The 27,868-nt window shown below is 47.9% G+C and overlaps 1 protein-coding gene across 2 annotated transcripts in view; it reads right to left on the reverse strand.

The window, feature by feature from the left end:
• PLCD4 (phospholipase C delta 4) overlaps positions 1 to 27,868 on the reverse strand; it is a 94,669-nt gene that overhangs the window by 50,448 nt on the left and 16,353 nt on the right. The window contains exons 2-6 of one of the 2 annotated variants that reach the window (XM_068246046.1): positions 24,906 to 25,046; positions 17,956 to 18,024; positions 17,718 to 17,876; positions 5,583 to 5,811; positions 1,159 to 1,288 (exon numbers count right to left, since the gene is read on the reverse strand). In XM_068246046.1, the coding sequence (XP_068102147.1) occupies positions 1,159 to 1,288; positions 5,583 to 5,811; positions 17,718 to 17,876; positions 17,956 to 18,016 (579 nt within the window). In that variant the 5' untranslated portion in view covers positions 18,017 to 18,024; positions 24,906 to 25,046. The remainder of the gene's footprint in view (positions 1 to 1,158; positions 1,289 to 5,582; positions 5,812 to 17,717; positions 17,877 to 17,955; positions 18,025 to 24,905; positions 25,047 to 27,868) is intronic. The other variant, XM_068246048.1, reaches the window with a different exon arrangement.

The raw sequence follows: 27,868 nt of genomic DNA on the forward strand, positions 1-27,868 counted from the left end.
CTGCGCAGCTCTAAGGCCAACCCCCCGATCCACGCTACTGTTACGTGGATCGGGGGGTTGGCCTCAGAGCTGCGCAGCTGCACTCGCGGCTATGCGTACTGCGCAGCCGCGGCCAGCTCCGGCCTCCATCTTTGTGCAGGCTGGAGAGCCCGACCCGGGCCGCGCGGCCGGGGACCGTTCGGGGGGCTACTGAGCGGCGGGGACCCGGCAGAACGGCACGGAGGGCGTGGACGGCGTCCTCGGTGCCTGACAAGCTGACGCAGGTAGCTAACTTTTTTTATTTTTTTTCTAAATTCTTGGCCTCGTAAGTCCTTTAAAGAGAACCCGAGGTGGGGTTCTTCCATCGCAATCCATATACAGAGGCTGAGTCTGTCTATAAAGCCCATCCTCTGTTGCTAGTTAGTTCCCTCCAAAGCCCCCCCTGCGCGCTGTCAGACCCCATAAAACACAGCCGCGTAGCGCGGCTGTGTTTACCTCACTACTGTCAGTCTCGGCTGCTCCCCCGCCTGCTGAATCGCTCCGGTCCCCGCCCGCGTCCCTTCCCTCCAATCAGCGGCGAGGGAAGGGACGTGGGCGGGGACCGGAGTGATTCAGCAGGCGGGGGAGCGGCGAGACTGACAGTAGTGAGCTAAACACAGCCGGCTGCGACACGTTGCGTGTTGCCAGCGCGGCTGTGTTTTATGGGGTTTGACAGCGCGCAGGGGGGGCTTTGAAAGAAACTAACTAGCAACAGAGGTTGGGCTCTATAGACAGACCCAGCCTCTGTATATGGATTGCGATGGAAGAACCCCGCCTCGGGTTCTCTTTAAGTTGGAACATTGAGCCATCTCTGTCCCATGTACCTCCTCTGTGCCCCCCTGTGCCTCCAGTATCCCCCTCTGTGTCACCTCTGCCCTCTGTGCCTGCTTATATAAGTTTAAAAGCCATATTTTCTTTAATTTTTTTTTAAATCGATTTTCTCAAAAACTACAATTCCAATTTGAAATTTTTTTTTTGACTTGTTCCCATGGAAATACAGAAATCATGCCGTTCGTATCGGTGGGTCATTTGTAATTCGGGCGTTCGTAAGTCGGGGACAACCTGTATAACAATTGGAACTAGAAAGATGGGGTTATATTTTTCCTCCCTATCTAGGAAGTTGCTGTAATATCTGGTCACCTGGAAGAGACGGTAGGCGTGCTGCTCATTCATGTCCACGTTCATCATCTTCAGCAGGTCCAGAACCTCTTTAAAATTCATCCTCCCATCTTTATTCTTGTCCGCCTTCTGGAACCAATCACAGATCCATCTGGGCAACCGGTCAAGGAAACATTCAGGCTCACCCAAACACAAAGACTTACTCCATAGGAAACAAGCAAAAAATGGAACAAAGAGCGACAAAAAAAAAAAAAACCCAGTCCAACGAAAGTTCAGCATCTATTCTTAAAGTGGACCTGAACTCAGAACTTCCTCTCTGCTCTAAACGCTACACAACAGCATAATAACCTTTAAACAAAAAACATGTATTTGTTACATGTATAAATCTGCACTGTTTCTACTTCCTGATTTATGGAAGCAGGCATATTGTTTACAGCCTGTGCTTTCAAATGGGCTTATCTACTATCTCTGCCATAGGCAGTCATGTGACACGGGGTGAGATCAGATTACAACTTGTGATTAGAGACAAATAAGGGGGAATTAAACAGGCTAAACTAGGCATGGGCAAACTTGGCCCTCCAGCTGTTAAGGAACTACAAGTCCCAGAATGCATTGCAGGAGTCTGACAGCCACAGTCATGACTCATAAAGGCAAATGCATTGTGGGACTTGTAGTTCCTTAACAGCTGGAGGGCCAAGTTTGCCCATGCCTGGGCTAAACTCTCTAAATACATACAGAGTGCATTTCTATATGTATTTCTTCAGTCCTGCGCAAGAGTTCAGGTCCACTTTAAACTACCCTATACCTCATCCCCCAGGTTTGTACTCCTGGAGCCCCTCTGTAACATAAATGTAGCATTACATATCCCCTGCATTGTAACGCATGGGTGTATGCGTTGTTGTCCCCTGCTTTGCCTCATAATGCATGCTTTATTGGATTTTACCCTTAAATTGATACTAAGGGTGCGTACAGACATGCGACTATAGTCGTTTAAAACGATCGTTACCGACGGCATTGCCCGACGATCGTTAGTAAAAAGTGCACGAACGATCGTTAAAACGACCGACCAACGAGATATGTCGTTGGTAAAGAACGATCCATTCTGCCAGATCTTTTCCAACGACCATCGTTCAAAAAGTAATGTCTGTACAACGATCGGTCGTTGATCGTTCGTTCTCAAAGCTTTGCACATGCTCAAACAGTTCTTTTTGACACTTGTGTTTGAAATCAGTTTATAAATCATGTTGCGCACGCAACGGTCGTTCCAAGATCGTTCGTACACGAACGATGTTCAAAGTAGCCTTTCTTCAAACGATCATCGGCCGATACCTCCTTTAACATCGTTTGTCGTTCAGAACGAACGATCGTTATCGTATGTCTGTACGTACCCTTAAAGTGAACCTTCCGGACTAAAAATCGACTCAGCAGCACTGAAAAGGCTTGGTGTTTCTTTAACAGTTTCACAGCATCAGAACTTTGTTTCTCTTATACAAGCCTCATTTTTAGCTGCACAGAAGAAAACTGCCTGGGCTTTTTTCCCCTAATGCTGTGCAAAGCATGATGGGATTTCTGATGATGTTGTTCTCGTTCTGCTGTTTTGGTGCAATTTTTTTTTTTTCTTACATTTTGAATTTGACATTTGAAGCTTAGCGTGTGCAGCTGGGAGGGGTAATCAGGACACAGGACAGTTGGAACTGTGTCTCCTGCTCCTTGTAACCTCCTTTCAACCAAAAAGATGGCTGCCCCCATGACAAAGATGGCAGCTCCCATGAATCACAAACATTTGCCTGTTCTTTTAAAACAGGGTGGGTAAGAGATTATATTACCTATCTATTCTAATTAACATAACTAATGTAACTTGATGACAGTATGTTTGTTCAGGCTGAAGTTCCCCTTTAAATGAAAAAAAAGTGAAGAGATAAACAATTGTATTTATCCTCCTACTCCTAAAAATGACTTTTAAGGTGTCCATACACTGATAGATTTGCAGCAGATTCGACCATCAGATAGATTTCTGGCAGATGCCTGTCAAGTGGAATCTGACAGGAATCTATCTGATGTGTGCCACACACTAGAAACAGATTTCCAATAGATTTCAGAATGAAATCTATTGGAAAACGATTTAAATGCATTATTGGACCATTAGATCCAATGCAACTCTATGGGCCAGGACTTTCCATCCTGTCAGATAGATCAAATCGATCAAAATCGGCCGCAAATCGATCAATTGATAGATTTGATAGAATCGATTTCTGATCGATCGGTTCCATAGAATCGATCGATCGATTGATGGCTGAAATCGACCAGTGTATGGGCCCCTTTAGATATCACACTTAAAAAAAATCAGATTTATTGTTTTGTCTTAGCTCAATTTAACAGTCTTAAATATGTGAACTATTACCTTTTATCTATCCTCTCCTAACAAAGAACTGGGCTTCCTAGAGCAAATTATTTTATGGTTGTAATTCCTTATCAGTAGCCTAACTGGTTCCAGACTGGAGACAAACTGTCAGTTGCATGGCTGAATGTTAACTCTTTCAGGCAGAGAAAGAAGAAAAGCATCACAGCATAGTTATTTGTGTGCTATGCACTGTACATACTCAGAATGGTCTTGGCCGAAAATCTAGCATGTGTACATGTAATGGTGTCCCCAGAGGTCTGTATAAAGTGGGATCAAACGCGTAAAAATAAGATTTAATAAAATTAGGTACCTACAGTATGTACCATAAAAGAACATTTGAATGCATTCCCTGTGTGTAAAAATGTTTCAGTTTCATTGCAGATGGCAGCAAAAGGTATTACTAATCTGCTAATTGGCAAATGTAATCATTGCCGGCTAGAAGCTCTCTGTCTGGCCTCTTCACTCTGCTCCCCCTCTCTCCTCTCCTGAAGTGACTCAGCCATTGCCACTGCAACATGTCTACTTAGCAGAGGAGGAGGGGGAGCAGAGTGAAGAAACCAGGCAGAGGATGTATTCTGGCCGGCAGTAATTACATTTGCCAATTAGCAGAGATTAGCAGAGCAGAACAAACTTTGCAATCAATGTAAACATTTTTACATATCGGGAATGCTTTAAAATGTTCATTTATGTACCTGAGAGTAGATATTTAAAGTGTACCTTTAAGGAAAAAAAAGTGCCCCTGGGGGGTACTTACCTTGGGAAAGGGAAGCTTCTGGATCTTAAAAAGGCTTCCCCTGTTCCCCGCAGCAGAGGGGATCCAGCGCTGGGTCCTCTGAAGAGCTCCTTGTTAGACGCTTGTCTGCATGCGTGCACTCAGGCTCCAGCGGAAATAGCCAAGTGCGATCAGGTCCATTTTACTGAGTGCTGCTAGTGTGCATGTGTGCACTGGTAACATGTTGTGTTTTTTTTTTCTTCATGCAGCATGGCGTGCCTGCGCATGCACAGTAAGCGGGAGCCGCGGACTTCATGCTACTGAGCGACCATGCTCGCATGTCTACTGCGCAGCCATGCTGCAAAAAGTGGAGCTGTGCGGTCCGATGTGGAGAAGGACTCCGTGACGGGGACATCGGACCGCCGAGAGAAGCCTTACTAGGTTCCTGAGGCTTCCCTCTCTTCAGGTGAGTATCTTATTTTGATCCTGAGCTTCTGTTCGGTATCGCTTTTAGGCATGGGGTGATACAATTAATGCAATAATGTAATTATTAATTACGGTAATAATTATAGTATCCATCATGAAGTCCCCATTGGGAAAGACTACTAAAGGCAGCCATACACTGGTCGATGTGCCATCAGATCGACCAGCTGACAGATCCCTATCTGATCGAATCTGATCAGAGAGGGATCGTATGGCTGCCTTTACTGCAAACAGATTGTGAATCGATTTCAGCCTGAAACCGATCACAATCTGTTCAGCTGCTCCTGCCGCCTGTCCCCCCCCTATACATTACCTGACGCTGGCTCCCGGGCATCTTCTCCACGCTGCACCGCTCTGTTCTTGCTCCATCTCGGCGCTTCCTGTGTCACTCCGTGACCAGGAAGTTCAAATAGAGCGCCCTCTATTTGAACTTCCTGGGTCACTGCAGTGACCCAGGAAGCGCCGGGATGGAGCGGGTGCAGCGCTGAGAAGATGCGGAGAAGACGCCCGGGAGCCAGCATCAGGTAATGTATTTTTCATCGGATCGGCCGCCGCTAGCGACGCGCACTTTACCCGCGGGCGATCGAGGGTAATTTCCCGCACGGCGCGATCGACGGTCCGATCCGATTTCGGGAGGAAATCGGATCGTCGGCGGCGTTTACCGCGAACGATTGGCAGCAGATTCGATCCCAGGATCGAATCTGCTGTCGAAACGGCCGGGAATCGGGCCAGTGTATGGCCACCTTAATTTACCATTTAATCCACTGAAATCCTAAATGCATTATGTAGGGAATCCGCTTTAATGGCAAATTAAATGACTATTAAGAAAACAAAGGAATGAAAGGATACTGGTCAAGCAGCTCCTTCTGGTCCATGTTCTTCACAGCCTCTATGAGCTTCTCCAGCCCTTGGATCCAGCCTTGGGCCTCCTCCGGGGTGTTGGCAATGAGGTCCAGGTTCCCCCTCCGGCCATAGAACACGATGGTAAAGCAAAGAGCTGGTTGGAACTCATCGGCAATGCTCTGCAGGACCTCAGACTGGTGGCCGTCCCGTACTGTCTCAATGTCACTGATGGAAACTGGAAGAAATGTAGAGTTCTCCATTTTTGCTGAGGTTGGGTTCCAGAAAAAAGCGTGTAATTCACATTCCCCATAATGTAAACAATAAATCCCTATTCAAATTCTATACAGTACTTATATGCCACATGTATAAATATCATTCACTATATATACAGTACATCCTATAGAGGGGGACGATGGGGTCCAATAAAAGCCGAGTTTATGAACACGATTCTCCCAGCAGCGCCTGCTCCTCTGGTAGGTATGCTTCTGTCTGTAGATCTCTGTCGGCGTCCATGTAAAAGTGCCACGCGGAGTTGTGGACAGAAGGTATTGCCGTTATTTGCATATTGGGAAAGATATTCAGATAACAGCTTAATGCAGAACCGAGATGAAAAACTAACTATAAAAAGTAACTTGTCTACATATCTTATCTAAAGTTTAGATAGTTTACACAGCAAATCTAGCTACAAACAGCTTTAGTAGAATATGAGTATTTCTTCCTGTGATACAATGACAGCAGCCATGTTGTTTGTAAACATTACACAGAGGCAGGCTTATCTGTATCTTGAGCAAAAAACCTAATCCCCCCTCCTCCTCCCTCCTCCCCATTGCCTCTGAAATCTCTGGCTAGTAACACCTCCCCCTCCTCCTGCCCAGACTGAGCTCACATGAGCCCTTGCTACTGTGCCAATGCTCTCTGAAAACCTGTGGGCCTGGCTTGTTTAGTTTAAAGGGAATTAGAGTATTAAAACAAAAACAAAAAAGTATTTGGCTTGAGGAATGCCCTATAAACAATAGGAAAGGAACACAATTATGCAGTGAGTAAAAGTTCACCTCGGATCCACTTTAACATCAAGAATTTTCATGCCCCTACTACAGTCCCTTTGTAAAGCTAACTTGGCTGAATTGGTAAGCATTGTTTGCGGCATCGGAAATTAATGCTGGCGTAAAAGATCGTTTACAAGATTGCGGTAAAACCCGTGCAAGTCAATGAGGATCATTCTGATTTTTTTAAGTGACTTAATTGGACGTGTCGGCCGTTCAAAAACGAATAATCGCCGTAGGTGGCATGCATGGTATGCATCAATAAACATTTGTTTAAATCATTTTTCTTAAACTATGTTATGCGGTATCGCGAAAAAAAATTTGTCCTACAAAATCGCCTGCACCCATACCCACTAAACTAAAATCATTTAGTGGGTATGAGCTTTGACACTAATCCTCCCAACCTATACCTAGCACATACCTCCCCCCTAACACTACCCCCCCCCCCCCCCCCCCCCCCCCACCACCACCACCACCACCAAAAAAAATAGCATTAAAGGATACCCACGGTGCCATGTGACATGAGACAGACATTTGTATGTACAGTGCCAAGCACACAAATAACTACGCTGTGTTCCTTTTTTTCTTTCTCTGCCTGAAAGAGTTAAATATCAGGTATGTGTAACGATCGGTGAAGCACAGAGAGGATCTGATTACCGGTGATCTGCAGTATCACTGGGAATACAGATGTATACCAGATTATAAGTGATCTGCAGTATCACCGATAATACGATATACCAGCTAACCTCTGTTCACCTGAGTAGAGTGTAGTGTTTGGTGTAACAGTAACACTTGGAGGCCTAAGCCTCAGTGCAGCAAGGTGAACTGCACGGATTCCTTCCGCAGACCTGAGCTCTCCAAGACGGGAGGAGTCAGACTGACAGTAGGAAGGATAGCCCAATAGTGACACTCAGGAGGAAGTGTCACTAACAGGACGGGGAACCGCCTCCAATCGTGAGGTCGGTTCTCGAGCTCGGACAAGCCAGGTCGTAACACACGGACAGATAAAGTACAGATACAGTAAGCAAAGGCGGAGTCAAGGTACAGGCAGGGTTCAGCAACGGGGTATCAGATATATCGGGGTACAAAATCAGGAGGCAGAAGCAGAGTCTAGGAATGAGCCGGGGTTCGGCAACAGAGTATCAGAGATATCGAGGTACAAGATCAGAGTTCAGGAGGATAGTCAAGCAGGCAATAGGTCATAACAGATAATCACAATCAATCTAGTACTTTAGCTATCAACAGAATCTAGCTAAGTGTAGGATTACAGCTCCAGCTGGTCCTGGCACACTTGCGGATCTGACTACGGATCTGGGTGCTCCCACATATGTGATCGCAACGCTAGACAAAGAGCAAGTGAACAGCCAGCAGTATATATGCACGGAGGCCTCTCCAGCACCTCCCTAAGTGCTGGACCAATCAGGAGAGGAACCAGGGTCAGCTGACCAACCTGGTCAGCTGACTCACTTCTGGCTGGCATATCTGTTCTGCCTCAGTGCGCGCGCGCGCGCGTCACTCTTGAAGCAGAGTGACTACGTGTCCCAGCCACACCAGCCCCGCTCTGCGGTGTCTCCGTCCAACGCGGCGGTTTCTGCGTGCCCTGCAGACGCCTGCACGGAGACAGCCGCCTCATGCTGAGGAGACGCGGCTGCCTCTCCGTGTGTGTGTCGCGTCCGTGCGTGGAAAGAGCCGCCTGCCGCTGGGTCATGGAGGCGGCTCTTCCGCGTTCTCACAGTACCCCCCCCGAGGAGTGGACTCCGGACAGCTCCTTCCAGGTTTTTCTGGATGTAAAGCATGAAACTCCCTCACTAACTCATCCGCATGCATATGGTTCCCAGGTAGTCATTGCCTCTCCTCAATGCCATACCCTTTCCAATGTACGAGGTACTGTACCGAGTTTTGTACCCTGCGAGAATCTAATATTTTCTCCACCTCATATTCGGGTTGGGCATCGACTAAGACAGGAGGAGGAGGAGTGGGACCCACCTGGACTGCGGGTTTGAGAAGTGATACGTGGAAGGACCTCACTCCACGCATGCTGGTGGGAAGATCAACGGTATATGTGACATTGTTGATCTTCCTAGTAACCGGGAATGGACCCACGAACCTGGGACCAAGTTTGTCAGAAGGTTGTTTCAAGGTCAGGTGACGGGTTGACACCCAAACCAAATCTCATGGTTGAAATTTCCACTCGAATGAGCGTCTTTTGTCAGCCTGACCTTTCTGACTCTGAAATGCTTTTACCAAATTATTCTTAATGGTCCCCCACATGTCCCTAAATGACCTTTGCCAAGCCTCCAAGGTGGGAAATGGAGTGGACGCAATTGGCAATGGAGAGAATTTAGGTAGTTTACCAGTTACAATCTGAAATGGGCAGAAACCTGAAGAAGAACTCTTTAGGTTGTTATGGGGAAATTCTGCATACGGTAAAAATTTAACCCAATCACTCTGCGCCTCGGCAACGTAACACCTCAAAAATTGTTCTAACGATTGGTTGACCCTCTCCGTCTGGCCGTTTGTCTGTGGGTGATAACCCGAGGAGAACGACAGTTTCATGCCAATTTGGTGACAGAATGCCCTCCAAAATTTTGAAACAAACTGGACTCCCCGATCGGAAACTATGTCTTCTGGAATGCCATGCAATCGGAAGACATGGGTGATAAATAAATCGGCCAGTTCCTGGGCCGAGGGGAGTCCCTTCAGGGGCACGAAGTGGGCCATTTTACTGAAACGGTCGACCACCACCCAGATGACTGACATGCCTTCAGACCTAGGAAGCTCACCCACAAAATCCATGGACAAGTGGGTCCATGGTTCACTCGGGGTGGGCAAAGGCTGCAATGTACCTACAGATGCCAAGCGGGAGGGTTTGCTTTTTGCGCACACCGCACATTCCCTGACAAACTCTTTGCAGTCAGCTGCTAACGAAGGCCACTATGCACATCTGGCCACGAGATCCTGCGTTCTAGACGCCCCAGGATGTCCCGCATTTTTATGAGAATGGACCATCTCCAAGATCTGGAGGCGGAATGGTAGCGGGATAAACAGCACCCCGTCTGGCTTCCCTTCCGGGATATCCTGCTGGAAAGGACTCAACGTCTCCTTCCAATGCTCCCAAGTCTCCGTAGCGGCCAAGACCACTCTTCGTGGGACAATGGTTTCGGGAATAGAGGGCTGTGCTGTCTCCGGCTCGAAACACCTAGAGAGTGCATCTGCCTTGGTATTCTTACTACCTGGCGTGTACGTAATCAAAAATGTAAACCTTGAGAAAAATAGAGACCATCGAGCCTGCCGAGGGCTTAACCTTTTAGCCCCCTCGATGTATTCCAGATTCTTGTGGTCGGTATAAACCGTGATAGTGTGCTCAGCTCCCTCTAGCCAATGACGCCACTCTTCGAAGGCCAATTTAATGGCTAGGAGTTCCCTGTTGCCTATATCGTAATTTCTTTCTGCCGGAGAGAACCTCCGGGAAAAGTAGGCACACGGGTGTAATCTACCCTGGAGACCAGAACGCTGGGACAGCACAGCCCCCACCCCGACCTCCGAGGCGTCTACCTCAACAATAAACGGGAAGGAAGGGTCCACGTGTCTGAGTATGGGTGCTGAGCAGAACAACCCTTTTTACTTAGAAAATGCCTGTAAGGCCTCGGGAGGCCAATGAGTGGTGTCTGCCCCTTTCTTAGTAAGGCTAGTGAGGGGGGCGACTACTGTGGAGTACCCCTTTATAAACCTTCTATAATAGTTCGCAAACCCCAAGAACCGTTGTAGCGACTTTAACCCCACCGGCTGCGGCCACTCCAGGACCGCGGAGACCTTGGCAGGGTCCATAGACAGACCAGAGGTGGAGACTATATACCCCAGAAAGGCAACCGACGTGACCTCAAAAATACATTTCTCGAGTTTGGCGTATAACAAATTCTGCCTCAGTTTGTCTAATACAATCCTGACATGGGTTCTGTGTTCCGACAGGTTGTTAGAAAAGATGAGGATGTCGTCTAAATGACGAAAAACGAACTTCCCAAACACCTCCCGAAAAACCTCATTGATGAGTTCCTGGAAGACGGCCGGGGCATTACATAACCCGAAAGGCATCACCCTGTACTCGTAATGCCCATCAGGGGTATTGAAGGCCGTCTTCCATTCGTCGCCCTTTCTTATACGCACCAGATTGTATGCCCCCCGTAAGTCCAGTTTTGAAAATATCCTAGCCTCCGTGACCTGTGTGAACAAATCGTCTATAAGTGGCAACGGGTAGCGATTCTTCACTGTGATCTTGTTGAGGCCACGATAATCGATGCAAGGCCGTAAACCCCCGTCTTTTTTCTTAACAAAAAAGAAGCTTGCCCCAGCAGGTGACCGGGACGGCCGAATGAAGCCCTTGGCCAAGTTCTCACGGATATACTCCTGCATGGCTAGTTTTTCGGGGCCAGATAAGTTATATAAGTGGCCTCGAGGAGGCATACAACCAGAACGAAGGTCAATGGGACAGTCAAACGGGCGATGCGGGGGCAATTTATCCGCAGCCTTGGGACAAAACACATCGGCATAATCTGAGTATTGTTCCGGTACACCTTCCACCTGCACCTTGGTTTGACCTAATGTCAGCCTCCCCAAACACTGCTGGAAACAATGAGGTGACCATGCTGTCAACTGCCCTGTGGCCCAGTCTATCTGTGGAGAATGAACCTGCAACCAGGGCATGCCTAGGATAATAGTGGAGGTTGACATGTGTAAAACAAAAAATTGTAACAGTTCCCCGTGCAATACCCCTATGGTGAGCTTCACAAGCGGAGTTTGTGACAGGGCACGATTCCGCTGCAAAGGGGAATCGTCCACTGCCGTGACCTGAATGGGGGGTCTCACGGGAGTGAGTGGTAAACCCAATTCCTGAGCAAACTCAAAGTTCATAAAGTTAGCCGCTGAGCCGGAGTCGATAAAAGCTTCAGTGGCTACAGACTTATCATCCCATGTGACAGTACAAGGGAGAAGTAATTTTCTTTCTTTAAGGGGTGAGGATTGTGTGCCTAGGGTGTCACCCTCCACTACTCCTAGGCAGACCCGTTTCCTGACCTGTTAGGGCAGTTTCGCACCCTATGCCCTGCCTCTGCACAGTATAGGCACAGTTGTTCCGTCATTCTCCGCCTTCGCTCCACCTGGGTCAGATTTGATCGACCAATTTGCATTGGCTCTGGTGGAGGCAAGGCCGGAGAGGGTGAGACAGGCGGAGATGCTGTTACTGAGGATGCAGCAGCCGGTGCCGCGTACGAAGTCACCCTGACACGGTGACTACCCCTAGCCTGCCTCTGATGGCGTAGCCTGCGATCTACTCGAATGGCCGATGATATGGCCTCATCAACTGTTTTGGGCTCAGGTACAGTTAACATTAGGTCGGAGACCTCCTCCGACAACCCAGACAAGAAGTAATCCATTAGGGCAAAGTTGTCAAATCTAGAGGTGACTGACCACCTACGGAACTCTGCCGCATAATCCTCGACCGAACCTCTGCCTTGCCGCAAAAGTTTGAGCTTCCGCTCTGAGGACGCAGCAAGGTCAGGGTCGTCGTAAATTATGGCCATGGCCTTAAAGAATTCCTCTACCGAGGTCAGAGCAGTATCGGTAGGAGGCAGGTTGTATGCCCAAGACTGGGAGTCCCCAGTCAGCCAAGTTTTAATAAAGATGACCCGTTGGGTCTCAGTCCCCGAAGATCGGGGTCTCAACTCGAAATACGACAACACTCTACTCCTGAAATTCCGGAAGTCAGACTTGTGGCCGGAAAACTTATCAGGTACAGGCATACGTATGTCATCACTAGGAGGGGATCGCACTGAATCAACCGACGTCTGGAGGGTTTTCACAGAGCCTGATAAGGCATCAATTAAGGCTTTGTGCTGGCCCAGTGCTTGATGAATGTTATCCACCGAAGTGGCAAGCACAGTCAGAGGATCAGCGCGTGATTCCATCTGTTTTGTGGTCTGGCGTTCTGTAACGATCGGTGAAGCACAGAGAGGATCTGATTACCGGTGATCTGCAGTATCACAGGAAATACAGATGTATACCAGATTATACGTGATCTGCAGTATCACCGATAATCCGATATACTAACTAACCTCTGCTCACCTAAGTAGAGCCTAACCTCAAGTAGAACCTAAGCCTCAGTGCAGCAAGGTGAACTGCACGGATTCCTTCCGCAGACCTGAGCTCTCCAAGACGGGAGGAGTCAGACTGACAGTAGGAAGGATAGCCCAATAGTGACACTCAGGAGGAAGTGTCACTAACAGGACGGGGAACCGCCTCCAGTCGTGAGGTCGGTTCTCGAGCTCGGACAAGCCAGGTCGTAACACACGGACAGATAAAGTACAGATACAGTAAGCAAAGGCGGAGTCAAGGTACAGGCAGGGTTCGGCAACGGGGTATCAGATATATCGGGGTACAAAATCAGGAGGCAGAAGCAGAGTCTAGGAACGAGCCGGGGTTCGGCAACAGAGTATCAGAGATATCGAGGTACAAGATCAGAGTTCAGGAGGATGGTCAAGCAGGCAAGAGATCATAACAGATAATCACAATCAAACTAGTACTTTAGCTATCAACAGAATCTAGCTAAGTGTAGGATTACAGCTCCAGCTGGTCCCGGCACACTTGCGGATCTGAGTACGGATCTGGGTGCTCCCACATATGTGATCGCAACGCTAGACAAAGAGCAAGTGAACAGCCAGCAGTATATATGCACGGAGGCCTCTCCAGCACCTCCCTAAGTGCTGGACCAATCAGGAGAGGAACCAGGGTCAGCTGACCAACCTGGTCAGCTGACTCACTTCTGGCTGGCATATCTGTTCTGCCTCAGTGCGCGCGCGCGCGTCACTCTTGAAGCAGAGGGACTACGTGTCCCAGCCACACCAGCCCCGCTCTGCGGTGTCTCCGCAGCGGGGGTATGGGCACTAACCGCCGCGTCCAACGCGGCGGTTTCTGCGTGCCCTGCAGACACCTGCACGGAGACAGCCGCCTCATGCTGAGGAGAGGCGGCTGCCTCTCCGTGTGTGTGTCGCGTCCGTGCGCGGAAAGAGCCGCCTGCCGCTGGGTCATGGCGGCGGCTCTTCCGCGTTCTCACAGTATGTAAGTGGCTGACTCAGTCCTGACTCAAGACAGGAAGTGACTACAGTGTGACCCTCACTGATAAGAAATTCCAACTATAAAACACTTTCCTAGCAGAAAATAGCTTCTGAGAACAAGAAAGAGATAAAAAGGGGAATTTCTTATCAGTGCGGGTCACACTGTAGTCACTTCCTGTCTGAGTCAGGACTGAGTCAGCCATTTGCATACCTGATAATTAACTCTTTCAGGCAGAGAAAGAAAAAAAAAAGGAACACAGTCTAGTTATTTGTGTGTTAGGCACTGTACATACCAATGTCTATCTCATCATGTCACATGTCACTTTGGGTGTCCTTTAAAGGGACTCCGAGGAGTGCCCAAATTTAAAAGAATACACTTACCTGGGGCTTCTTCCAGCTCAGGGTAGGCGGCGAGGTCCCACGGCGTCCTCCTGGCTCGTCTCCTTCAGCCTCCGCCGGCCCCCGGTTTCAGCATCACCCGGCGATGCCTGGTGTAGGCCGTCTCATCCTGATTAAAGACGCAATGCGTCATCACGCCGGCCGTCGTGATGATGCGAAGCGAACGGCGTGATGACATATTGCGTCTTTAATCAGGAAGAGCCGGCCGACACCAGGCACGGGTGTCACCGGGTGATGCTGAAAACCAGGGGGTCGGCGGAGGCTTAAGGAGACGAGCCAGGAGGACGCCGCAGGACCTCGCCGCCTACCCTGAGCTGGAAGAAGCCCCAGGATAGTGTATTATTTTATATTTGGGCACTCCTCGGAGTCCCTTTAAAGTGGACCTGAACTCTTGCACAGGAAAACATAGAGAAATGCACCCTGTATGTATTTAAAGAGTTTAGCCTGTGAATTCCCCCTCATTTGTGTCTAATCACTAGCTGTAATTTGATCTCCCCCCATGTCACATGACTGCCTATGGCAGAGATGGCAGATATGCCCATTTGAAAGTACAGACTGTAAACAATATGTCTGCTTTCATGAATCAGGAAGTAGAAACAGTGCAGATTTATTGCAGGATTTGTATCAGCTGTGAAGAAGACATGTTTTTCTTTAAAAGTTTGTATGCTGTTGCGTATCTGTTAGAGCAGAGAGGAAGTTCTGAGTTCAGGTCCACTTTAAAGTGCATAGACACATAAAATCACACTTAGTGAGTTGAACCCCCTAGCTCATTATGCAGAGATGTTGTTTGGAGAGTACCTGTCTACAGGTTGTTATATAACACCCCTCAGACACCTGTCCTCTGCAGCCTCACAGCAGCTGCCATGTAAAGTAAAACCCAGAGACATAAACTCCATAGGTCAATATTTCTCTAAATAGACACAGCAACGGCGATCATCGGAAACATCTGACTCTGCTGAATGAGAAAACCGCATCTGATGTCAGGAATGCTTCTCCCCCGATACACTTTGCTGCGGTCACAGGGAGTCCACCCCGATGCATTAACTCTGCAGATCAGACAGCGCTCAGACTGCCATTACTGGAAATACAGCAGCATCGCTAGCAGGTGCCCAGAACTCTGGCTGAAGGCTCAGGACAACGAGTAATGCCAGCAAACAGGCAGGGACGGATTTCTGGAAGGGCCGCCAAGGCCTGGGCCTTGGGCAGCAGCTGGCTGGGGGGGGGGGGGGGGAGGGGGGCTGCACACATAACAGGGATTGCTGCATATGGAAGAAGAGGCTGCAAATGGAATACACAGATCGCAAAATAAGGAGCAACACGTGGAAATAGGGAGTTGGATCTGTATATAACTGAAGCGGGCTGCTATACATAAAGGTTACATGTGAAAGAAGGGGCTGCACAAGGAATGGGGAGGGGTGCTGTACATGGATGTTAGATATGGAAGAGGGGGCTGCACATGGAATGGGAGGAGGGCTGCTGTACATGGATGTTACACATGGAAGAGGGGTCTGCACATGGAATGGGAGGAGGGCTGCTGTACATGGATGTTACACATGGAAGAGGGGGAGGCACATGGAATGGGAGGGGCTGCTGTACATGGATGTTAGATATGGAAGAGGGGGCTGCACATGGAATGGGAGGGGCTGCTGTACATGGATGTTACACATGGAAGAGGGGGCTGCACATGGAATGGGAGGGGCTGCTGTACATGGATGTTACACATGGAAGAGGGGGCTGCACATGGAATGGGAGGGGCTGCTGTACATGGATGTTACACATGGAAGAGGGGGCTGCACATGGAATGGGAGGGGCTGCTGTACATGGATGTTACACATGGAAGAGGGGGCTTCACATGGAATGGGAGGGGCTGCTGTACATGGATGTTACACACGGAAGAGGGGGCTGCACATGGAATGGGGAGGGGGCTGCTGTACATGGATGTTACACATGGAAGAGGGGGCTGCACAAGGAATGGGGAGGGGCTGCACATGGATGTATCACATGGAAGAAGGGGCTGCACAAGGAATGGGAGCTGCAAGAAGGTCGGCCTAGGGGTAGAAAAAGCATAAATCCAGCTTTGCAAACAGGCCACGCCTCCCGCACAGGCTCACCGAGTCACAGAGTAATCAAATTAAGTCCAACAAAATAAAGGCCCTTTTACACGATCAGCGTTATGCAATCCGATTGCTGCAGGACCACAATTGCAATTTAGCCAAATCCCAATCACTCCTGTAGGTTTCCCTTCCTCACTTTTATCAGCTAAAAGGATTCTAGGAGGGATGCTTATTCGGATTCCGCTGAATTGAAATTTACGATCTGAAATTGGCTTTTCATATCAGAAATCAGAATTCCACGGAAATCCGGTTTAATGCACCTTGGTAATTTTGGCCCAATCACGGAACTCAGAAGCAGTGGACCAATCAAAGAATGCTGAATGTTTCTATAAAAATCGGATTACTGCAGTACCTTTAGACCAATCACAAGATAGATTTTCCGATTTTCTACCGTCTGATGGAGTCAGAGGTTGTTTTGTTTTGTTTTTTGTAATTTTTTGGGATTCTTTGATTGGTCCAATACTTCCAAATAAATCAAATATTTTGCCAATCAGTAAAGAATGGATATGTCCAATCAATTCCCTTTAAGATGGCCATACACTTGCAGATTGTTGCCCAAAAGATAGATCTCTCTGTAATCGGAATCTGATCAGAGTGGGATCTATACCTTCCACACTCTGAACATAGCTATTGAACCGCATCGTTGCACTGTCCCCATCTGAGAGAGATCTTGCATTTGGTACGATCAATAATTTCAATTGATTTGGGCTCAAAATAGGTCAATTTTACGATCAGACAGGCATGTTAGGGCATCAATCTCTGGCAGATTTAATCACCGTTATCAACTGTGCTGGGAATCAACAGGAAAACTCGATTAGTGTAGTATGGGTACCTTCAGACTTTGCACACAGCACCTTGTACCTTAACAATGTCAGAGGTGCCCAGTATACAAAACACTTAAAAATAGCTTAAAGGAGAGGTAGTTTTGGTCTTACCTCTCCTGAAGAATTAGGCCGAATCTACTGAAACAGCGCCTCTATATGATACAGAGGCGCTTACACTAATGTAGCTACACTGTCAAGGCACTGTGATCAAAACTAATCTGAAGAAGCAGGCAATTGACCGCGAAACGCGTTGCTCTTTTTAGTGCTTGAGTAAATATCGGTTTTTCCAGTAAGTACTGGCCTAATTCTTCCAGAGAGGTAAGACAAACACTAACTCACCTTTTTTTAACAGTTTTTAGTGGGTACCCTAAAAAACTTCTAAGGAGTGTGACCAACCAGTTTCTATATAGCAGACCCAGAAATCCGAGCAGGAATGATCATCTTCCCGCAGCCTCAGAATGTGGTTGCCAATGTTTGCAACTCAGCTTAGTGAGTATTTTTGGAGTTATCTAAAATTACAGAGTTAACCAGTGATATTGCACCATTGGACTCCAGGTCTCTCTTCTTTCTTAGGTGATCCTAGAGTTCCAGTAACTACCTGGAATCATTATCTTTCAAGCCTTGTACCCGAAGGCTGGCCCAGCCAACAACTTACAGGTGGACTTGGTTTTGCCGGTCTTCTTGGATTTGTACCAGATGGTCATGCAGTCTTCTTGGAGTTTGAAGTACCTCTGCTTTTTCCAGCTTCGAGACTTGACTTTCCTCATCATACTCCCAGTCTGCATCAGCTGCAGGTTGTCGTCCAACTGCAGACCTGGAGGAACAAAAGACATTCAGACTTATCTCCTGTACTTCCCAACTGGGTGAGATAAGTATGAAGGTCAGATACTTACGAGCTGAACAGGGAGAGGTCATGTTGCCGGTCTCAGCTCTCTCGACATCTGAAGGCCACATACATAACACTGCAACGCAAAAACCAATATACACCTTTTACATCTCTAATAATAGATAACAAATACAACGACTTTATGAAAGAGAATAGAGGAGTGTTTAGCACTTGGCAAAGTCATCTAATCATCCAAAACATGTCGTTTTATCATTCAAACCAAACTGGTCCTTTCAGGGGCGTAACTAGAAATCACTGGCCCCCCCTTCAAAACTTTGCATGGGGCCCCTCCCACCAAGGGGGCTGGGCGTTGTACACAAAAGCCTGATACACACTGAATAGGGACTGGCTACAAACCTTTATCTGCAAACTTTGTAAGATTCCTTATCAGTGGCTGAGCAGATGCAGTCATTAGAACAATTGTGCAGAGAGCAGAAAGCATCTTATCTCCTTGCCCATGGTTGTCAGTCTATCAGAATGGGGCCCCTGTGGCTTCTGGGCCCCCCTGCAGCCGCATCCCTTGCAGGGTCTATTGTTACGCCCCTGGGTCCTTTCTATAATCATTAGTTTTTCTTCATTTTAACATTTGAAAATAAGAAATATATCAATGTAATTGATGAGAATAAAGTTAACATTCAGATAAACACATTTTTTCAGTAGACAAATACATATATTTACATAGATCTGTACATCCTGAAAGAGGGACAAATGAGGAGGCAAGAGGGACAGAGGGACAGGGTTCCCAAAGAGGGACTGTCCTTCCGAAAGCAGGACAGCTGGGAGCCATACAGGAAGTAAGAAGAACTGATCTCAATGGGGAAATCGACATAAAGAACTAACAAAGATTCTGTCTGTTCTCTACTCTAGCCAAAACCAAAAATAAAAAGGTTGGTGTTTCAGTTTAATCAGATAAGGCTTCTTACAGTAATTACTCCAGCCTCAGTGAGCTAAATAACAAAATTATTAAACCACAGATTAATTATTTACAAGAATAAAACAACTCGCTCCTGGTAATTGTGTTATTCCATCAGACATTTGGAAAAAGCTGACCTGAACAGGCTCATTCTTCATGTAGTCAAGAAACTTATTACTACAAAAATAACTTTAGCCTCTTGTGTAATAGTTGTCGCCATCCCATTCCTCCCCTATCTAGGCACATAGATAAAGCCCAACTGACCTCTCATGTTCTCTGAACAGCAGATTGGTAACCTCCAGGAAGAGATAATAGCACCCTCAGCATCTGCTAGAAATTGGTATGTAAAATGTTGTGTACCCTGAATCCCTCCCATGATTTTTTGGGCTGTATAAATAAAAACAAGTCTCCTTTGATTAGGTTCACATTAAAACTTTTAAAAAATAAAGCTTGCAGATACCTTAATACAGTTCCATAATCCCTACCAGGAAGGCTGGTTCTAGCAATAGGCACAGTAGGCAAATGCCTACAGGCGACTGGAGGCTGAATGTGACAAACTCCGCCCCTTCCTCACTCCCTTCACCTGTCTGCCTGCTTTCTCCTCCCCAGTTCAGAGTTTTTACAAGGAGAGTTACTTGCTCCATACACAATATGGGACACATGTAAAGGCTTTTGTATGGCAATGTTATCTTTTCTTCTTTACATTTCAATCAATTCATTTTTTATCTGAGTTAATTACCATAAAGAGGTGTGACATGGGGTGTGGCATATGCTAAGGAGAAGATTTTAAAGAGCAGCTCTCTCTCCCTGGCCACGCCCCCTGTCGCTCCCCCGCCTCCCTGCACGCTGGATGAAAGACACACTGTCTCTCCTTGCAGCGTCGTGACCCAGAGGTCACAAAAGTGAAAGTGGGCCAGTGTGGCCCACAAGAGTGGTGGGGAGCGGAAGTTTTTTTTGTTTTTGCTTTTAAATTTTTTTTTTTAAATGTTACATAGTTACTTCAGTAGGGGAAAGCCTGTGAATGGTCCAGAGGCCCCCCAGATCTTCCTTATCCCCTCCATTCCTCTGCTCAGGACACTCTAAATAATCTTCGACTTTAATATTGAAGATTGATCGCGCCACACTCCCCTCTGTGTATGAGCGTGGCCGGACTATGCAGGCCCAAAGTATGGCCTACACCTGTGCAGCAGCATGGAGCCACTCCTGCGCAGCTTTTGACTCCATGCACGAGCGGCTCTGTGCTACTGGGCAGGCGTGATTCCTGCTGCGCTGTGTGGCTACCCTTAAACATGGAGGAGAGCCGTCAGCGGATGGGTTGTAGAGGATCAGGAAAGCCTCTGGAGCATCCTGAGGTGAACCCCTTCTGACACAAGTTTGCAACTTTTTTAAGTTGAAGGTGTACTTTAAAGTTAATGGGAAGAAAAAAGAAAAAAAAAGTGTGTTAGAATGTGTGCTAACGGATGCACAGTACAGGGCGTCCGATGTTCGGGAGCACTCAGGCTCCAGAAGAATTCCAAAGCCCCCCACAGCGGCGGAAGGAAGCAGTGTCCGACCCATCAGTGCTAACGGGGATCCAGTGGTGGAACGTGGGGACCATAGCAGGAGGGTAACTAGAAATTAAGGATCCCTTCTGTGAAACTTTGGATGGGGCCCCCTACAGCCTTCTCTCTGTGCCCAGACTCCTCAAGCATCCCTACAGGACACAGGACTTGGGGAGGGTTAGAAAGGCTGGAGGTAGAACAGGCTGTATACAAGACCCTGCTGCATACTGAATAGGAACTGTCTACAAATCTTTGTCTGCAAAACTTTATATGATTCCTTATCTGTGGCTGAGCAGATGCAGTAATTAGAACAACTGAGCAAAGAGCAGAAAGTTTTTCCTCTCCTTGCCCTTAGTTGTCAGTCTGTCAGGACGGGGCACCCTGTGGCTTTTGGGCATCCCTGCAGCTGGATCACTTGCAGGGTCTATTGTTACGCCCCTGGATAGGAGGAACGGGGAGGCTCTATAGGACACAGAGCCTTCCCTCTCCTTAGGTAAGTATCTGTTTTTTTTTTATTTCATTAACACACTTCAGACTTTACAGGTTTACCTTGAACATTAATTTTATCTTTTTACAAGGTCGATCCCTTTGTTTTAGTAGAATCACACTCCCTGCCTATGGGTTGGAGGAAAGGTGAACTAGCTCAGTAGCTGATACCCCCTTTCCCATGAGAAATGTTCTCAAATGGATCATCGGGGGGGGGGGGGGGAGGAGGGGTCTGTATGGCTGATATTGTGGTAAAACCCCTCCCACAGTGTGATGTCAGGACCATGGTTGTGACATCACACTGTGGGAGCCATGTTGCATTGTTTCCAACTGCCAAAAAGTAAGCAGCATCTCCTTCCACTGACATCCCCTGCCAGCAGTAAAAATGTCACCATGTGATAAATGTCATACTGTAAATCAGGGATTTACAAGGTCTTACAATGGGCAAACACTGACTAAATCATTTATTCATAATTATTGTAAAAATGAAGCACTTATTTATTGCATTCTTTTCACTGAAGTTACTCTTTAAGCTGAAATGGGGCCCTGGGCAAGATAGCAGTATTTGCCAACCTCTGATGGTCACCTGGCTTTTTTAGTAAGATTTGGTGGGGGCTAGCATCCACCAGGATCCCTGGACGTTTTCTGGGCCCCAGGTAACTGCCTAGGGTTGCCTAGTGGATGATCCGGCTCTGATAAAAGCAAATGACTTTCTGGACATCTCTGGTACATGCATATTAAAATAAAAAAAAAATACTGTGCCTTGGACTTTAGAAATGTGTCATGAGTAATTATTCAAACTATTGTTCCATATTCTTACAATGCCATAGTGAGACAGAGTGTTACAATATGTGTAGGAGAGAATAAACATCCCTTCTAGAGTCTCTGCCCCAGAGTAACCTTATTACTTCTTCACAAATGTAATTTAGCATCCCGGCGTCCTCTGGTCTGCTGTGCACCGCTGCCACTGGCTGCTGATGGAAATAAATGGACCTGTGGAAGGAGAGTATAACCTGCAGCTGTGTTGTGGCACCATGCTTTCACCTGCACTGAGCGTCTGCATGCTTTACCTCCTTTTCAGCCAGACAGCCCGGGCAGCCTATATAATAATAACCCCCTGTCCACACGTCCTCCTGTGTCACTATGTCCTCCTGTGTCCTCCTGTGTCCCTGCATCCTCCTGTGTCCCTGCATCCTCCTGTGTCCCTGCATCCTCCTGTGTCCCTGCGTCTTGCTGTATCCCTGCATCCTTCTGTGTCCCTGCGTCCTCTTTTGTCCATGAGTCATCCGGTGTCCCTGCGGCCTCCTGTGTTCATGCATCCTCCTGTCTCTGCGTCCTCCTGTGTCCCTGCATCCTCCTGTGACCCTGCATCCTCCTCCTGTGTCCCTGTGTCCTCCTGTCTCCCTGCGTTCTCTTGTCTCCCTGCATCCTCCTGTCTCCCTGCATCCTCCGGTGTCCCTGCATTCTCCTGTGTCAATGAGTCCTCCTGTGTCCCTGTGTCCTCCAGTGTCCCTGCATCCACCTGTGTCCCTGCCTCCGCCTATGTTTCTGCATTCTCCTGTGTCCCTGCATCCTCCTGCGTCCCTGCCGCCTCCTGTGTCCATGAGTCCTCCGGTGTCCCTGCGGCCTCCTGTGTTCATGCATCCTCCTGTCTCTGCCTCCTCCTGTGTCCCTGCATCCTCCTGTGTCCCTGCATCCTCCTGTCTCCCTGCATCCTCCTGTGTCCCTGCCTCCGCCTAGGTTTCTGCATTCTCCTGTGTCCCTGCATCCTCCTGCGTCCCTGCCGCCTCCTGTGTCCATGAGTCCTCCGGTGTCCCTGCGGCCTTCTGTGTTCATGCATCCTCCTGTCTCTGCCTCCTCCTGTGTCCCTGCATCCTCCTGTGTCCCTGCATCCTCCTGTCTCCCTGCGTCCTCCTGTCTCCCTGCGTCCTCCTGTCTCCCTGCGTCCTCCTGTGTCCCTGCATCCTCCTGTCTCCCTGCGTCCTCCTGTGTCCCTGCATCCTCCTGTGTCAATGAGTCCTCCTGTGTCCCTGTGTCCTCCAGTGTCCCTGCATCCTCCTGTGACCCTGCTGCCTCTTGTGTCCCTGCCTCCGCCTATGTTGCTGCATTCTCCTGTGTCCCTGCATCCTCCTGCGTCCATGCGTCCTCTTGTGTCCCTGCGTCCTCTTGTGTCCCTGCGACCTCCTGTGTTCATGTGTCCTCCTGTGTCCCTGTGTCCTCCTGTGTCCCTGCGGCCTCTTGTGTCCCTGCTGCCTCCTGTGTCCCTGCCTCTTCCTATGTTTCTGCATTCTCCTGTGTCCCTGCATCCTCCTGCGTCCCTGCGGCCTCCTGTGTCCCTGCGTCCTCCTGTGTCCCTGTATCCCCCTGTGTCCCTGCTGCCTCCTGAGTCCCTGCCTCTTCCTGTGTCCCTGCCCTCTCCTATGTTTCTGCATTCTCCTGTGTCCCTGCGTCCTCTTGTGTCCCTGTGTCCTCCTGTGTCCCTGCTGCCTCCTGAGTCCCTGCCTCTTCCTGTGTCCCTGCCGTCTTCTATATTTCTGCATTCTCCTGTGTCCCTGCGTCCTCTTGTGTCCCTGTGGCCTCTTGTGTCCCTGCGTCCTCTTGTGTCCCTGCATCCTCTTGTGTCCCTGCGTCCTCCTGTGTCCCTGCGTCCTCTTGTGTCCCTGCATCCTCTTGTGTCCCTGCGGCCTCCTGTGTCCCTGCGTCCTCTTGTGTCCCTGCATCCTCTTGTGTCCCTGCGTCCTCCTGTGTCCCTGTATCCCCCTGTGTCCCTGCTGCCTCCTGAGTCCCTGCCTCTTCCTGTGTCCCTGCCCTCTCCTATGTTTCTGCATTCTCCTGTGTCCCTGCGTCCTCTTGTGTCCCTGTGTCCTCCTGTGTCCCTGCTGCCTCCTGAGTCCCTGCCTCTTCCTGTGTCCCTGCCGTCTTCTATATTTCTGCATTCTCCTGTGTCCCTGCGTCCTCTTGTGTCCCTGTGGCCTCTTGTGTCCCTGCGTCCTCTTGCGTCCTCCTGGAAGAGGGGGCTGCACATGGATGTAACATGTGGAAGAGGGGGCTGCACATGGATGTAACACATGGAAGAGAGGGCTGTACATAAACAGTAAAATGTCTTTTATAAAGTGGCTGCACACCCCTCAAAACAATTGTAGGAATGGTTTGTATGTGAGTTTGGGTTGGTCATGAGGTGTATCTAGCCTGGGAATAATGTATGCATCCTTTGTATATATTTCTGTATATAATGTATCAATTTGTTAATAGTACCAGCAAAACTAGTTAATTTTGATTGGTGTGTGTGTGTGGGGGGGGGGGGGGGGGGGGGGAACAGTGGCGGTGCCGTTTTTTACGAAAGGGCTGCTGCGCCCTTATTTCCTGCTTCGGCCTGGGGCACCAAATAAGCCAGAAACAGCCCTGCTAGTTACTGATAGATTTCATGCTGAAATCAATCAGGAATCGGCCTGCTGTGTATTGGCAGGCCACAGATCTCTCTCACCAATCAGATTCAATCAGAGAGAGATCTGTTTCTTGGTCAATCTATCGATGTATGGGCACATAGTGTTTGAATATTATTTAGTATTTATATAGTGCGACATCTTCTGCTGCGTATACAGAGTATATATTGTCTTGTCACTTAACTGTCACTCAGAGAGGCTCACAATCTAATTCCTACCATAGTCATATGTCTATGTATGTATCATGTGTTGTATTTATCATAATCTAGGGCCAATTTAGGGGAGAAGCGAGTTAAACTATCTGTATGTTTTTTGGGGTGTGGGAGGAAATCGGAGTGCCCGGAAAAAATCCACAGAGAAAACATACAAACTCTATGCGGATAGTGCCCTGGCTGGGATACGAACCTGGAACCCAGCGCTGCAAGGTGAGAGTGCTAACCACTACACACCACCGTGCTGCCTAAGAATATAAAGTGTGTCCTGAGCACAGGCACTTCCCCTGCTTATTTTCATTGTAAGTAACGCAAGCCTTTACTTTCTACAGGGAACACAAGAGCGTTTGCTGCGGACTGACCTGAAAGAAAGGGGATCTGGCGGCGTCCCAGGTCTCAGGATACCGACCCGCTCATATTTCCAGGGCCTTAATGAGCTTTCTGCATCAGATGCACCTTTGTGTGTCATTTAATTAGGATGTGTCTTGGCAGAGCGTGCCGTCCTGCAAGGGGGAGAAATAACGAGACAGTCAGCAGCATGAGACGGCGGTGTGCGGAGTCCAGGGAATACCCAGCATTCCCTCCTGATGATGGACTGGCGGCCTGCGTACAAGATTACATCCTAACACAGGAGGTCCAGTGGAAAGAGGGATCCAGTTTCACCCTCACCTCTTGGAAAACAAACACACAGAAAAAAACGTTTCTTACCACGTGACCAGCCATGTGCGCTAACGTCGGCAGGGAAAAAGTTATTTCTGGTGTCCATGACCATATTTTAAAGGCACTTGTATTGATCTGAAGAAGCGGGCCGGGACCCGTGAAACGCGTTGTCCTTTTAATCGTGCTAAATACATAATTGAATATTTTTACTTTAATCCTGTGGTTTGGGTTCTTTCATCTGGAGTGGTAAAGAAGACACCCTCCCTCCACCGTACATTTTTTTGTTTAATCACATTACCTATCTTTGGGTGCCTCCACCCCCCAGTACTACACATTACATCTCCTTTGGAGGTGCTCACCTTCCGGTTGTGGTGTTATCTACAGCCAAGAAGGACCAACCAGGAGGGCGACCATCCGGTTCCTGTAGGACAGGAGTCGGGAACCTATGGCTCTTTTCATGCCCGCATATGACGTGTGACAGAGCGGCCAGAGAGCCTGTGTTTACTTTTTAAATCTGCGCCGCCGCCTCCTCCGTGCCCGGCCTTTATATTTACATATGTGCCTCCTTCATCCTCATGCCTCCCGCCTCCCCTGACATTGCGTGCTGAGCGCCGCCTCCTCCAGCCGCCGCGGCCAGCGTACTGTAGCTCCGCCCCCATGACGCGGCGTGCAGGGACTGGAGGCCTGAGTGAGTGTTGCAGCCAGTGATTACGTCAGCCGAGCCCGCGCTGTGGAACTCCGCGGTGAAGCTGATTGGAAGCTGCCTGGCCTGGTGAGGTATATTAGCATTATAAAGCCTGCCATCCAGCGCCTTACCTGTTTCCCCCCTCACCACCCACCAAGCAATATCACCTACCCACCCAGCACCTTGACCTATCTCTCCACACCCTGACCTGCCGCTCCCATTATTTTCTGGGGAATGCTGCCCACATTGCGATTATTTTCTGGTGAATGCTGCCCACATTGTGATTATTTTCTAGTGAATGCTGCCAACATTGCGATTATTTTCTGGTCACTGCAGCCCACATTGCGATTATTTTCTGGTCACTGCTGCCCACTTTACGATTATTTTATGCTGAAATGCTCCCCACTCTACGATTTTTATGCAGGTGAAATGTTTGCCACTTTACGATTAATTTCTGGTGAAATGCTCGCCACTTTACAATTATTTTATGGTGAAATGCTGGCCAGTTTACGATTATTTTATGGTGAAATGCTGCCCACTTTACGATTAATTTCTGGTGAAATGCTCCCCACTTTACGATTATTTTATGATGAAATGCTCCCCACTTTACGATTATTTTATGGTGAAATGCTCCCCACTTTACGATTATTTTATGGTGAAATGCTCCCCACTTTACGATTAATTTCTGGTGAAATGCTCCCCACTTTACGATTATTTTATGATGAAATGTTCCCCACTTTACGATTATTTTATGGTGAAATGCTTCCCACTTTACGATTATTTTATGGTGAAATGCTCCCCACTTTACGATTAATTTCTGGTGAAATGCTCCCCACTTTATGATTATTTTATGATGAAATGCTCCCCACTTTACGATTATTTTATGATGAAATGCTCCCCACTTTACGATTATTTTATGATGAAATGCTCCCCACTTTACGATTATTTTATGATGAAATGCTCCCCACTTTACGATTATTTTATGGTGAAATGCTCCCCACTTTACGATTATTTTATGGTGAAATGCTCCCCACTTTACGATTAATTTCTGGTGAAATGCTCCCCACTTCACGATTCATTTCTGGTGAAGTGCTCCCCACTTTACGATTATTTTATGATGAAATGCTCCCCACTTTACGATTATTTTATGGTGAAAAGCTCCCCACTTTACGATTATTTTATGGTGAAATGCTCCCCACTTTACGATTCATTTCTGGCGAAATGCTCCCCACTTTACGATTAATTTCTGGTGAAATGCTGCCCACTTTACGATTCATTTCTGGTGAAATGCTCCCCACTTTACGATTCATTTCTGGTGAAATGCTCCCCACTTTACGATTCGTTTCTGGTGAAATGCTCCCCACTTTACAATTAATTTCTGGTGAAATGCTCCCCACTTTACGATTAATTTCTGGTGAAATGCTGCCCACTTTACGATTATTTTATGCTGAAATGCTCCCCACTTTACGATTATTTTATGCTGAAATGCTGCCCACTTTACGATTATTTTATGGTGAAATGCTCCCCACTTTACGATTAATTTCTTTTTTTTTTTTTTTTTTAAAGATTCTTTATTTAAAGATTAAATTTTTACAGTACAATACAGTCCAGGCCACAGGAAAACACAGAAGGACAATCATGAAGAATGATACGTTCTCTAAAAAGAAAACAAAGTCGTGCTCATGAAAAGACATAAACATTATGAAATATGCTCTGCTATTGTAAGCTTGAGGCGACAAGTCCAAGGTGTCCATACATGTAGACCCGAGGGCCCGGGCAAGCAGTAACAGCATAGAGACAGTAAGAGGAAAAGAGAGAAAAAGGAGCGAGATACGATGAATCCTGGGAAGCACCGACTCCACAGGATCCAGAGAAAGAGGGGAATTGAGGAGAGAGGAGGAGGCCAGGGATAGGAGTTGCCGTCAGGCTCACTTCGGTCCACCCAGTGATTTGATCTTATTGCTGATGGTACTATTTTGT

This window comes from Hyperolius riggenbachi, chromosome 7 (assembly GCF_040937935.1).
Source record: "Hyperolius riggenbachi isolate aHypRig1 chromosome 7, aHypRig1.pri, whole genome shotgun sequence".
NCBI lineage: Eukaryota > Metazoa > Chordata > Amphibia > Anura > Hyperoliidae > Hyperolius > Hyperolius riggenbachi.